At 42.4% G+C, this 14,300-nt stretch overlaps 1 protein-coding gene across 1 annotated transcript in view; it reads right to left on the bottom strand.

Moving 5' to 3' along the window:
* Positions 1-14,040, bottom strand: part of NFX1 (nuclear transcription factor, X-box binding 1) — a 33,719-nt gene extending 19,679 nt beyond the window's left edge. Inside the window, exons 1-4 of the mRNA XM_054384856.1 lie at positions 14,016-14,040; positions 6,109-7,155; positions 2,036-2,197; positions 18-95 (exon numbers count right to left, since the gene is read on the bottom strand). Of these exons, the coding sequence (XP_054240831.1) occupies positions 18-95; positions 2,036-2,197; positions 6,109-7,155; positions 14,016-14,040 (1,312 nt within the window). The remainder of the gene's footprint in view (positions 1-17; positions 96-2,035; positions 2,198-6,108; positions 7,156-14,015) is intronic.
* Positions 14,041-14,300: the final 260 nt, after the last annotated feature.

Raw genomic sequence — 14,300 nt, forward strand, 5'->3', positions numbered from 1 at the left:
AAAAGCAAGAAACTCACCACAGAAACAAGTGTAAATTTTAGGAACTTGTGTAGAAGCATTCTGACAAGCCGGACATCTCCACCCACTGTTGCCATCTGTGGATTGAAAAAGATAAAAACAACTTGAAGTAAATAAAGGAGATATTTGTAAATGCAGAATAAGTGCTTTTGCCTTGTTTCTTACCACAGTTGCAACCAAACTAAGTTTTTTCAATAGCTCAGAAGTGGTGAGGAAGCAGATTAATAAAAACATGTTTTGTAGAGTACCAAGATAAGCACAGCAGTGGTGCTTCATTGGACCAATCTCCAACTTTATATGGGGGCAAGAACAAATTGCAAAATTGCTTTTTTCCTACTAACACATACCCTGTCATAAGACATTCTACTAGAATATGGACAGCCTTCATCACATCCCCACACCACATCTGGGGATGTGAGCACAAAGAAGTGTTAATTAAGTGTGGAAAACTGGTGAGAAAAATATAATTACCTAGTCTTAAGGACCATCTGTATTTTCCTTTTTGTTATCCTCTCACATTATGAGCTTATGTGTTTTATGGAAGACCAATTTAGCATTGCTTCACTTCCAGAATAAAGCAGAATAATCTAGTTTATTTAAAGACCACAATGCACAAGGAAGGGGAACAGGGACAGAAGCAGCCAGAGCAAGACTAGGAATCCAAGCAGGAAGGACCCTGTCCTCAGAAAACTTCTCCCTTGATACTGAGCATGATGTTTCTGATCTGGGAAACACCTTTTGCCAACTCAGGTCAGCTGCTCTGGCTGACTTCAAACTGCTAATGGCCTGCAGCCCATAGCTGCCCTACAATTCTGACGCAGCAAAACCAGGACATTGGATTATTTCACCTTGCTTGGACAAGCTGAAAGTAATTTTTCAGATGACCATCAAGATGACAGAAGGCAAAGACGTGTCTGAAAGAAGACACCTTCAGTAAACCACTTCTGAAGGAATCTCGGAGAAGAGAGATGCTGTACAGTGCAAGAAGACTTTGTATTCAAGATTCCTCTGATACAATGCTGTGATGACAAAAAATTGTGAGAAACTGAGTTTGGCTCATGATCTCAGTGTCACTCAGAAAACTCTTCCCTTACCAAACACTCTAGTGCCTTCAAATCTTGTGCTGATATTCCTATTTTCCTTTCTACTGTCAGGATGAAACATGACCAGCCCCTACCCAAAGTCTGTATATCCATCTTCAGAAATCCAAGATTTCTGCAAGAGATCCTTTCTGCAAGAGATTTACAAATTCTAAGAACTTCTCTCAAACATCTGGAAGTAGCTGACAGACTGTATTTCCTCAGAGACACACAAAGAATGGTGAACACTCAAAATTAAAAAAAAAAAACAACAACAAAAAAAAAAACCTACTTCAAGATTAACATTACAGTCTTCTGAGTGTCTACATCACACAGCTGAACACAGCAGAGAGGCTGCAATTCAGCCTTCATTTACACCAGAGCATTCAAATGGCAGAATGCAGTGGTAGAAGAGTTTCCAAAAGTGGTATAACACAAAGAATCTGAAACCACTTAAGCTCATGACAAAGGAAAAAGCTTTCCATCTTCTCTGAATGCCATTTCACCACATGGCATAACTGACTGATTTCCAAGTCCTTTATCTGAGAACAGAACTAAGAAGTGGTTGAATAAAAAGCAGTCAAGTAATGCTTGAAGTGCTGCTTCTGCTTGACTGTTCAGCCAAACAGAGATGACAGATGAGAGTTTTTTCTGTGTAATAATAGCTTTGCATCTTGGTGCACAGATTTAACTGATCTTTAACTTATATATCCACACTTGGAAATTAGTTTTCACCAGATTACTAAAGATCAAAAGAGTCAGGTGGATAATATAAGGCAACCAAAGAACCTTGAAAAGAACAATATTTTATTTAAAACTTGCTTTATCTACAGCTTACTCGTTACCTCAGACACTATTTGTAAGTAGTTTTCCAACATAAGAAATGAACTTAGCTATAATGTGTGTTTAGGAAAGTGCATGCAAGAGAGAATACCAACCTTCAGCTTGCGAAGCTGGTGATCGTGCCCACTTCTTAATGCAATTCAGGTGGAACACATGGTAACAATTCTGACAGCTCCACACTGGGGCTACTATCCGGACCACCTCACAGCATACCATGCACTCATACTTCTCTGTGGTCAGCTGTTCAATCAATGACCCTGCAAATAAAAATACATTACTTGTACAGGAGACATCACCTACCTGAGAAACAACACTCAGATTAAACGCCAAGATTTAATTTAAATTAGAACAGAACTTATTTTGCTTCTGTAGCTACAAGCAAGGTATTAATTTACTCCTGGAAGATTCCAGTTTGACACTTGGTATGCATTTCTCTAGTTTCACAGCAGGAAGAGGGCACATGAGCTTTCCACAGAAGCAGCAACAATAATTACTGTTGATGAACAGCAATCGTTTTTATTTTAAAAATTAGGGAATAGTTTGAAGCTTGGTAGAAGTTTGAGATTTTATCTTCGCATAAAGTTTAAAACAAAAAGCTTAAAGCTCTTAACTGCAGAACTTTCAGCCAAAATTAAATCTAATTCCCATCCTCAAATATCCCTAGAAGGCCACACAGGAAGCATTAACAGTGAAGTACATGGATTACAGCAACAAACCCTCATGAAATGACTGCTTTATGAGTGGAATTACTGTAAAATGATAGTACAATAGTACAATGATGGTGCAGGGCCTTTTGAGCCCTATGAAAGTACTTGGTAAAGTACTTCAAGCAAGAACTCCACAGGGAAAACAAAACCACCCCAACACAGATGTGCAACTGTAACAACAGCACCACATAACATCAGCTCTGCCAGATTTAACTCATACACCTTAAAAACACTGTTAGAGCTACATCCATACAATTCTACAGTATCTTCCTTACAAGTGTAAATGTACCATTTTCAGAGGGTACAATGCTAGGGAAGCTAGAACTCCCTGTGAAGGGCACACAGAAAATTAAAATAAAGGAAAAATTGCTATCAATTCAAAATGTGCTTCTACCACACACAACTAAAAGCAAGCCCATGGATGTCTAGAAACCCAGAAGTGTTAATGTTTGTCCTCTTCAACAGAATCATAGAATAGTTTGCCTCAGAAGGGACCTTTAAAATTCATCTAGTTCAACCCTCTTGCAGTCAGCAGGGACACTTGCAAGTAGACCTGGGGCTGGAGAGCCACCTGTCAGAAATGGACCTAGGAGAGTTGAATGGTGGCCAGCTGTGCGCTCCAGTAGCCAAGAAAGCCAGTGGCATCCTGGCTTATATCAATAATACTGTGGACAGCAAGTCTAGGGATGGGATTGTTCCCCTCTGCTCAGCACTGATGAGGTCACACCTCAAACACTGTGTTAATTTTTGGGCCCCTCACCACAAAAGAGACATTGAGATGCTGGAGTATGTCCAAAGAAGAGCAACTAAGATGGCAAAGGGCCTTCAACACAAGTCCTACAAGAAATGGCTGAGGGAATTGGAGTTGCTTAGTCTTCAGAAGAGGAGGCAGAGGGGAGACCTCATCATCCCCTACAATGACCTCAAAGCAGACTGGAGTGAGGTGGGAGGTGGTCTGTTCTCACTTGCAACATGTGACAGGCCTGACAAGAGAAAACAGCCTCAAGTTGTGCCAAGTGAGGTTCAAGTTGGATATTAGGAAAAGTTTCTTCACAGAATGGGTTCTCAGACATTGGAACAGGCTGCCCAGGAAGGCGAATTCACTATCCTATCCCTAGAGGTGTTTAAAAAATGAATGGACATGGGGCTGAGGGATGTGGTTTAGTAGTAGTAGCTTCGCAGTAGTGGTGAGATTGCGAGCTCTAGGTTCACAATGCAAGTTAAGGTATTTAAGCTAGAAAAGATCAAGGAGGATTTCGATCCTTGAGTTTCTCCTAAGGGAACTATGCCTCAGACTAGGGCTATGTTATGTTTCCTGATACACTACTACTACTTTCTCAGCTTCAAAAGAGAAGAAAGTTTAGAAGCAAAATCTTCAGAAAACTCAATACCATGGTTAAGATAAGAGGATCTAGCCTACCTACCATTTTAGGTGGCAGGAGAATACAAAAGAGGACAACTACTTCTGGGTGCTACAAATGACATGAGACTATTTTCTCAGTGCATATTTAAATTTATCTAAAACATTAAGAAAAATCTACCTAGGTTGTCTAAAAACAGAAACGAGCACTATGGCTCTGAAGAGAGTCAGCTGATTTCCATTTAATGTTTTAAGTCCCTAATGGCATGAGTTGGCACAAAATTCACTCAGTCAAAACCTGTGGGTCTGCTTTGCACTGTCAATGGCACATTTCTATTCTCAACTTCCAAAAAGAGTGTCCAGAGACTTTCTCTATTTCTAATTACCTTTTGAGACTGCCATTGCAAAAAACAAGAAAAAAAATCCAGCTAGGAGGAGAATATGGTTCCTTTATCTGGTATTTTCCTATTTCTACATAAAACATGAGAAGATTTTATTCTGCAAAAATCATTTTTAGGACTGTACCTCTCCAGTCTGGTGACCTTCCCACTGACTGGAAAAGGGGAAACATAACCCACCATTTTAAAAAATGGAGATAAGGAAGACCTGAGGAACTACAGGCCAGTCAGTCTCACCTCTGTGCCTGGCAAGATAATGGAGCAGATCCTCCTGAAGACTCTGCTAGGGCACATGGAAAATGAAGATGTGGTTGGGGGCAACCAACATAGCTTCACTGAGGGCATTTGACACTGTCCCATGTAACATCCTAGTCTCTAAAGTGGAAGAATTTGATAGATGGACCACTTGCTGGATAAGGAACTGGGTGGATGGCTACTCTCAAAGAGTTGTGATAAAAACTCAATGTCCAAATGGAGACCAGTGATGAGTGGCATCCCTCAGGGGTCACTGTTGGGACCAGTGCTGTTTAGCATCGTTGTTGGCAACACAGGGAGTGGGATTGAGGCACCCTCAGTAAGTTTGTGGATGACATGAAGCTGTGTGGCACAGTTCATGCACCAGAGGGAAGGCCTGGCATCCAGAGGGACTTGGACAAGCTTAAGAGGTGGGACCTCAACAAAGCCCACAAATCCAGGCTGGGTGACGAATGGATCGAGAGCAGCCCTGCAGAGGAGAACTTGGGCGTGCAGGCTGCTGAGGCACTTGACATTAGCTGACAGTGTGCACTGGCAGCCCAAAAAGCCAACCGTGTCCTGGGCTGCATCAAAAGTTGCACAGTCAGCAGGACAAGGGAGGTGATTTTGCTCCTCTATTCTGCTCTTCTGAGACCCCATCTGGAATACTGCACCCAGTTATGGTGCCATTAATGCAAGAATACAGATCAGTTGGAGAGAGTCCAAAGGATTCTGTGTGAGGTCACAAAGATGATCAGAGGGCTGGAGCACCTCCCTTACGGGGATGGGCTGAGGGAACTGAGTCTGTTCAGCCTGGAGAAGAGAAAGGGAGACCTCATAGCAGCCTTCCAGTACCTCATAGGAGCCTATAGGAAAGCTGGGAAAGGACTTTTCATAAGGGCCTATGCTGACAACACAAGGGGCAATGGTTTTAAACTACAGCAGGGTAGATTTAGATTGGACATTCAGAAGTTCTTTGCTGTACAGGTGGTTGTGGACACCTCATCACTGCAAGTATTTAAGACCAGGCTAGATGAGTCTTTGAGCAACCTGGTCTAGGAAGGTGTTGTCCTTGCCTGTGGGGGCAAGGCAAGGGGAGTTGGAACTAGATCATCTTTAAGATCCCTTCCAACTCAAACCCTTCTATGATTCTAAGAAGTCCCATTGTTCAGAATTTTACTCCCACTTCCAAAACATACATGTTTTAACATGGTGCCTGATCATTTGCAGCTTGGGAGTAAAACAAAGCCAACAAAACAAACACACACTTTCAACAAAATCTGTTCTTGCGTAGTGTGTTTACAGAACACCTCCCCATTCAGAAACCACACATTCACATTCAGTTCTACCCCCTGAAACTGATACTGACCTAATGTTAAAGTGATAAACCTCTGCAGCTAGTCAAATGTGAAGGTGGTTTAAAACACTAAAGATTACACCCTTAGTACAGCAGAATCTAGAAAATTTACCTGTATGAGTTTCCTTGTTTTTTGGTACATCACTTTGCTTTTTCCAGTATTGGGTCCAGCTGAAATGCAGTGCAGGTGCCTGATCCCCCTTTAACAAGAACTTTCTTCCATTACATCTGACAGAATCGGACAACTGATGCCTGACTTCACCTGTCAAGCTTTCATCATTTTTGTGAACAGAGAGTTCTTTCTTCCTTTCATTCTTCTCTTTCGGACTATATGCAAGAGAAGACTTCTTGCCTACTTTTACATTTTTAGTACGGTGAGAATCATGTCTTTTCTGACACTCCTTTTCTGCTGGGGGCTTATTCCACACAGGCTTCCGGGGATATCTTTTGTTTACATAATTGTAGCCTTTCTGCTCATCCCCACTTCCAACAGGTGCATCACAGAATGCCTTCCCAACAGACGATTCTGAAGAGTCAGACTGAGTCAAATCAAAAGACTGAACATTTTCAAACAGCTCTACTTTCTGTTTGGAGCACACTCTCTTTTCCCGGTCATGAACCTGCTTTCCCTTCTCCTTGAAACCTCTTCCAGATGCATACATCAGATGTGTTTTCTTTGGCTTTGCTCCTCTGCTATCTGCATTAGGTACCTCCCTGTCACTCTCTGAGGAGAGAAAGTCATTATATCCTCTTGGAGGTGCTCTTCTTCCAGGTACTACTGCAGCATCTGAAATTCCTGGACCTGCAGCAGCATCAGCAGTACTTTGCCTCACCTTACTTCTAGTACATGTGCTATCATTTCTTGATCTGTGCCATCTCTGGCTTTGCAAGTTGCGATTCTTCAAACTTTTACTGGTACCAAAATATTGGTGGAAGTCTTCAGAATTCCCATACTGACCGTCTGAATTACGAAGACTGTGATGCTTTGTGGAAGAGCTTTCATAATCTGTGCTTCTTTCAGAAGGCAGACTAGGAAACTGTAAATTACTTCTATTCTGATTGCTTTTAGAGTCTTTCCTCTCTTTATTTACCCAACTTACATCTGTAGGTTGTCTTTCTCCTGGAATGGAATCAGCATCAGGATTGAAATTCAATGCACCTAAAAAGTGAAAAAAACACAGGTAAAGACCATTAAATAATAAATATTTATTTCCAGCAAAGGCCCAGAAGTTCAATTAATGCCACATCAGACAGAACAATTGCAAACAAGTTTCCAGAAACTAGAGTGGAATCATGCAGTGCTCTGTGGAAGTCACTGTCTCTTGCAGTCTTGAAGACAAAGGTTGTGATGATTCTGAGTGAAGAAAAAAAAAAAAATCTCTGAAGTAGCACTGTACACATGCAAGACATGCAAGTGTGAGGACAACTGTTTAAAAGGTGCTGAAGTTTTACATACACACACAAACCTGAAGAAAAAGGGGTCCCTTAAATACAAAGTCTACATTTGAGATTTAAACATGGCAGGTTGTATATAAATTAAAATCCATCAGCCAAAAAGTAGCAATGAAAAACGAACTCAGGTTACCCTATTCTACATAGTGTCATATGAAATGGTAGAGGGATTACCCACAGCAGCTTTGCAATATTATTTTTCTGCTAAGAGGCCATCAACATGAACCATGCTTCTACCTGAGCCGTCTCCTGTCATTTCTATGTCTCTAGATAAAAGAAAGAGGTAGATGTTGCAGATACTATTGCAGATACTATGTTGCTCAGTCACCTATCACAATGTGCCAGGGAGGCCTCGCTGTAACAGGAATTTGCAGGAAGAGTTTAGCAGGCTGGGGCAGATTGGTTACTTCTTACACAGTGGTGTAAAAAAGACAAGAGACTTGTGAAATCTGATGAAGGTAGCGCTCAGGTTAGGTAGGGTACCTCTAATGGTAGGGTATGTGCAGATTATTCCTAGTTCAGGACAATTCAAACAAAGCACTTGGGCTATGAACATAAGAAACTCTCCATAAGGCTAATGCTATCTGGGTATCTCAACTACCTATTATTTTAAGTTCTCGATAAGAATTGTGGAAATTCACATTTGAAGGGAAGAACAAATGAGAACACTAGCTATTTTTTTTTCCCCAGCAAATTTCATTCGCTTTCAAATGGAAGAGTTTTTTTATTTTTTGGTTGGGAAATTGATTTTTTAGGAATGGTTATAACTACTATAAGGGATTTGGTGGCTAAAGAAAAAAACCATACAATTTTATGCAATTGAAGCTTTAAGCCTACTAAAAGTTAGAAATTTTAAATTATATTTAAAGATGTTATTAACCACAATCTAATTCATACTTGTTTTTAAAGTCAGTTGAAATCACTTTCTTTGCTTTATTGACATTCAATATATTAAGAGATGTTATTATACAGTACATTATCAACAGCCTATACTATAATATATAGTAATTATATATTACAACATTGCTCCATATTATATGTTATTCTTACACTAGATATAAATGGCAAATACAAAGTGCTGGTTTTTTTCTTTGTAAGCTGCAATACTAACCTCATTTTGAGAGAACAGAATCAGAACAGCAGACAGAGGTCTTTCAAAACAGCTGTGGATTCAGTTAAGAATCAATCTAAATCAGTGGGAGAGCAAGTGGAGAGGGAGGTGCTGATTCTCTTCTCCCTGGTACCCAGTGCCAGGTTGTGTGGAAATGGCTCAAAGCTGCATCTGTCAGCAGAGGTTTCAGACTTGATGTGAGGAAACATTGCTTTACTCAGAGGGTGGTCTAGCCCTGGAACAATTTTCCTAGAGGGACAGTCAGTGTTTAAGAGGCACTTGGACAACACCCTTAATACCATGCTTCAACTTTGGTCACCCCTGAAGTGGTCAGGCAGTTGGACTAGATGATTGTTGTAAGGTCCCTTACAGTTTCTATCACTAGGACTGCAGACAAAATACTAGGCTTACACATCTGGAAGAAGCTTCCCTGAAAGCTTTCTATTTTTCTCACCTTAGCACATGTATCCTATGCAAAGAATTCAAAAGATAAAGTTGTCCTTTTTATTCTCTACAATCACACTCCCTTTCAGGTTGGATAGGATTTTCAGTTTCTAATCCACCACTAAGAGAAAGTATTACAAACATAAATTGTAATCCTCTTACATTACAATGTAAACAGCAGCCATTCAAATGTAGATCACTTAAAACAGTGTCACATATTTTGGTTTGAGAAACAAGATGCAATATTGCAATTGTAAACAAATCTTGTTTGAAACAATCTATTAGCTGGTTTAAAGTCTGATGGATAGATATACCAAGGTAAAACAAATGGCTTCTTAATGTTTAATAGAAATGTGCTGCAAAAATCACACATTTTGCCTCTGCTAAGCACAGTCTATTATTAAAGAGCATTGTTTCTTCTGTTACAAGATGTGGTATGTAAAATGTATGCACAAATTATAAATGGAATGTAGCTACTGAAGTGCTATTTCTGAAAGCACTTTCCACATCATCTATTAAGTTTGAAGAAACAGATGGGAAACCAGGATTCAGACATTTAAAAGCACCTCCAAAATATGAGTAATTCATGAGGACTTTTAATATCACCCATGAATAGGATCCATTTCATAGGTATGAAGAACTCTGATTTTCTTTCTACAGCTTCAAATCAATACAAAACTGGAACTAAATAAACAACTGATTAGTACCAGTCTGACTGCATAAGCATTTATTAATTGACCACTTATTGGTCAGTTACACATAAATTCAATCAAAAACAGTGTACTGTGTGCAATTTGGGGCTCCACAATCTGAGAAGGAAATAAAAGTAATAGGAAGTGTTCAAAAGAAGGCTATCAAGATGGTGAAAGGACTAAAAGACATGACTTAGGACAAGCAGCTGAGAATACTAGCTTGGAGAAGAACAGACTAAGGTGTGAACTCACTGCTGTCTACAGCTGTCTCAAGAAGGGGGATGGAGAGGGAGGTGCTGATCTCTTCTCCCTGGTGGGCAGTGATAAGACATGAGGGAATGGCTTAAAGCTGTACGGAGGGAAGTTCAGATTGGGCAGTATTAAGAAAAAGTTCTTCAATAAGAGGGCAGCGAAGCTCTGGAAAAAGCCTCTCACAGGAAGTGGTCATGGCCCCAAGCCTTTCAGTGTTTAAGAAGCACATGGAGAATGCTCTTAAGATATCTGTTTTACTTCTAGTTTGCACTCCATGGAGTCAGGAGTTGGACTCAGAATGTTAGGGGTTGGAAGGGACCTCTAGAGATGGAGTCCAATCTCCTTGCCAAAGCAGGATCACCTAGGGCAAGCCACACAGGAAAGGATCCAGGACAGTCCTTTCCTGCTAAGGGCAACCTGGTCCAGTTGAGGATGTCCTTGCTGACTGCAGGGAGGTCAGACTAGATGACATTTGGATATCCTTTCCAGTCCAGACCATTCTATGATATTCTTCTAGTCAAACGCACCAATCGTAGGATTCACTCCACCATGTGTCCATGATGCCAATCAGATTGTAACTCTGCAGGCATGACAGCATCTCCAGCTCCTCTTGTTTATTGCTCATGCTGTGTGCATTTGCACAAAGGCATTTGAGCTGGGCCCATGATGAAGTTCAGAGGCTCTTCAGCTGGGCTAATGGTTTCAGCCCCTCCATTGTTATGCCATTTCTAAGGTCATCTTTAGTCCATATGGTTTTTTGACCTTCCCACTTCATATCTAGTTTAAAGCCCTCTCAATGAGCCCTGCCAGTTCACAACTACATTGGAAGCTTTGGAAACAGTGGAAGATTTAAAATCCTTCCTTTCAGAAAATGAAACTTGATCTTTTCTGTCTTCTCTGATCACTTTATATATTCAACGACAGCATCTTAGAACATATTCACAAAATGTTGGATTTCTTCCTAAGCAGGACTTACACTGTTTCAGGCTTAAAGACACAAGCAGTGCAACCCATTTTCGTGTAACCTAATCCGCATGCCCAAAATGTATTGTTTATTCTCACTGTAACAGCCTCATCTAATAAAAGATATGCTCTCTTCCCACAACTAAGATATTATTAGAGAAAGATTTAACGAACAAAATCATCATTACCATAGAATCACAGAATGGCTGAGGTTGGAAGGGACTCTGCTCATACAGGGTAGGCTAGAGTTGCCCATGACTGTGACCACCTGGGTTTTCATACCTCTAAGGGCAAACTTGCTACAGCCTGAGCAACCTGCACAACTCTCCTTGCAGTAAAAAGGCTTTTTCTTCTGTTGAGAAGGAACTTCATGCATTTCAATTTGTACCTTTTGTCTGCTGTCCTTTCACTTAATGTCACTGAGAAGAATCTAAGTCCATATTCTTTACTTCCTCCCATTAGGTAATTGTAGACACCGTGAAGACCACTGAGACTTCTTCTCCAGACTGAACAGTCCCAGCTATCTCTGATTCTCTTCGTACAAGGAAAGCCCCAATCCCTTAATCATCTTCATAACCCTTAGCTTCATTCACTCCATGTCCTCACTGCACTGGAAGCCCAGAACTGGACAGTCATCCAGGTGGCCTCACCAGTGCTGGGCAGTGGGCAAAAGGCACCTCCCTTGACAAAGTGGAAACACTCCTAATGCAGTCTAGGATACAGCTGGCCTTCCTTGTGGAGAGGGTGCACTGCTGACTCATGGTCTGCAGCCCACCAAGTGCCCCAAGGGCCCTGTTTGCAGAGCTGCTTTCCAGCTAGTTAGCCCCCTGTAGTGCATGGTGCTATGCTTTTGTCTTTTTATGCTATTGTTTAAATTCAGCACATCCACCTTTTGAACAAGACATGAGGCTTTAGCTAACCTATTTCATGATGACATAGGAGAAATATGAAAGTAGGGAAAAAATATAACTTTACCACAAGTAGCTTCACCATCCTACATATCTACTACAGAATAAATTTTGCATAAGATGAAAAAATGTAAGTTTCCACTTTTCTGTTCACCTTTACAGTAGGCCTAATGCTTCACAGCAACTCTGTGATATCTTCAATTTAATGATGCATTGTACCATGTATAATGGCCCAGCTGTCATTGTAAAGGCAAAAAAACAAAAGTACATTCAACAGTAACTGCTACTGATGGAAGAAAAAAAATCCATTAATGGCTATTAAAGACAAATACCACCTGTCCCTTCTAGGTGCACAGAGCTGCAAGCTAGAAAAGTGCCTCAATGTGAATAATCAGTCTACAATTTCCCTGTTTCTTACATTCTCTTATTCTCTGGGTCTCATTCAGTATTGGCAAAATACCCTGGATGGGCTGCACATCTGCCATGACCCAAAACTGTAAATTCTTCAATCTCAGCTGGTTCCCCTGATGTACCCTGAGAGCAGAAATATCTTTCACATTTAAGTTCTCAAAAACAACACACTCGCTCTGTCCATGAAGCTGCAGGGCAAAAAGACAGTTCCCATCCTAACACTGCTAAAGCACAACTTGAAATTTATCTACAAGATGGTTCTTGGTAGCATAGTGATACCATAGCAAGGAATGAATTCTAAAACTTAATGTAACATGACTGTATCTGTGTTATCTTAAGTATTATAAAGCAGATGTACGAACAGTGTACCCTCCAGATTAATCTATAGCTTTTCAGTAAAGATATTTTCAGCTAAGCATATCCATAAGACCCTTTATTCCAATACATATATACCGTATAAAAGGTTTCAGGACAAGAGCTGACTCACAACCTGACAGCACAGAAGGTAAATGGGCATTTGCCTGCACCAGCTTCTCTTTACTGAAACTATCAGTCTCTGCTTTCTGAACTGTGTCTTATGGCATATCCCTTCCCACAAGGCAGCTTCCCATTTGCACCCCCATCAAAAAATGAACTCAAATACCTTTTCCATCATGGCAGCCAGGCTGCCGAGAACAGAATAGAAAAGACAGAGGAGTATTTAGGATAAAGACTAAATAGTTAATCTGAATTGACATCAGTTAATCAAAAGTAAAGAGTCATATCTTCTTCTTCACTCCAGCCACAAAAGTCCAGGATTCCTCCTGGGTGAAATCTAATGACTTTATAAACAATTAAATGAGTTAACTCATCAAGCAACCCGAGAATTCTATCCAGACTGCAATAAAAATCAAGAGACATCATGGAAACACTAAATATCATGAATGTCTCTGGGCAACAGTGTTATTTCTAGTTACATGCTCAAGGCACAATTACATAAGGGTTATTCTATCTTTAAAGGACTGTAGTACATGACAAATCATCATATGTGAGGCTGGAATATGGATCATGAAAGGCTATTCCACCTCCTCCTCAGCAGCTGCAGCCAGTAAAATGAAAATTAATCTGAACTTCCATTCTGAAAGCAAGTAAGGGAAAACAAACGAGAGAAAAAATATTTTCTTGTACTCGCAGCGTTCACCTCCACGACAGGTCGGGTCCCTAAGCGGCTCTCTATCTGTGAGCCTTTGCCTGGACCACTCTGGGCAGGAAGCACCTGCTCTTGACAGTCACCTCCTACACGCCCTGATCCCTGCTCCCAGAGCCCAGTGAGACCCCGCGACACGCCCGTGGGGCTGCGACAGGTAGGGCCGCCCTGTGCTGCCAGCGCCTCTCTCTGCTGAGTTTCCCGGGCACAGGGAGTGAGAGAGCAGCAAGTTCTCCAGAAGCCAGCCGGTTCTTTGTACTTTCCCTGGCGTTCCCTTTCGCCTGTCACACAGCGGAAGCTCGCAGCTCCCTCCTCAGGGTAAGTTTCCCTGTCCAGCCCGCCCTGCGGCAGACGCAGGCCCAGCCATTTTGAGCGCCACAGGCGCCACGAAGTTGCGGCGGGAGGGGGTAGGGCAGCGGCAACAGGTGGTGCCGCAGCCCGCGCCCCTCCACACGCCAGAGCTTAGCCGCAACCGCCACAGAGCGGCCCTTGGCCCCACGTCACGGGCACCGAGCGATGCTTTGTCTCCCTCTCCAGGCCCCACCAGCCCCTATCCGCGGCCCTCGGCTCCCCGCTCCCCAGCACAGCGGCCGCACTCACCTGCGCCCGGCCGCGCCTCCGCCATGCCAGCGCAGCGCAGCCTTACCCCCGCCCCGCGCCCTCCGCCTTCTCGCGCGCACGCGCTCAGCCAGAGCCCCGGCGGCCTCCGGCTTCGCGCGCGCAGCCGCTCTGGAGAGCGAGGGCGGGGTTGAGTGCCCTGCTCCGGGGGCTCCGCTCCAGGCGGGGCGCTGAGCGCCCTCAGCCGGTGTTCTGCCGGTACCGAACCGGGGGGAGTGACTGCCAGGCTGAGACCCCGTCAGCGATGCCCCCAGTGATGCCACTCAG

This window comes from Indicator indicator, chromosome 11 (assembly GCF_027791375.1).
Source record: "Indicator indicator isolate 239-I01 chromosome 11, UM_Iind_1.1, whole genome shotgun sequence".
Taxonomy (NCBI): domain Eukaryota; kingdom Metazoa; phylum Chordata; class Aves; order Piciformes; family Indicatoridae; genus Indicator; species Indicator indicator.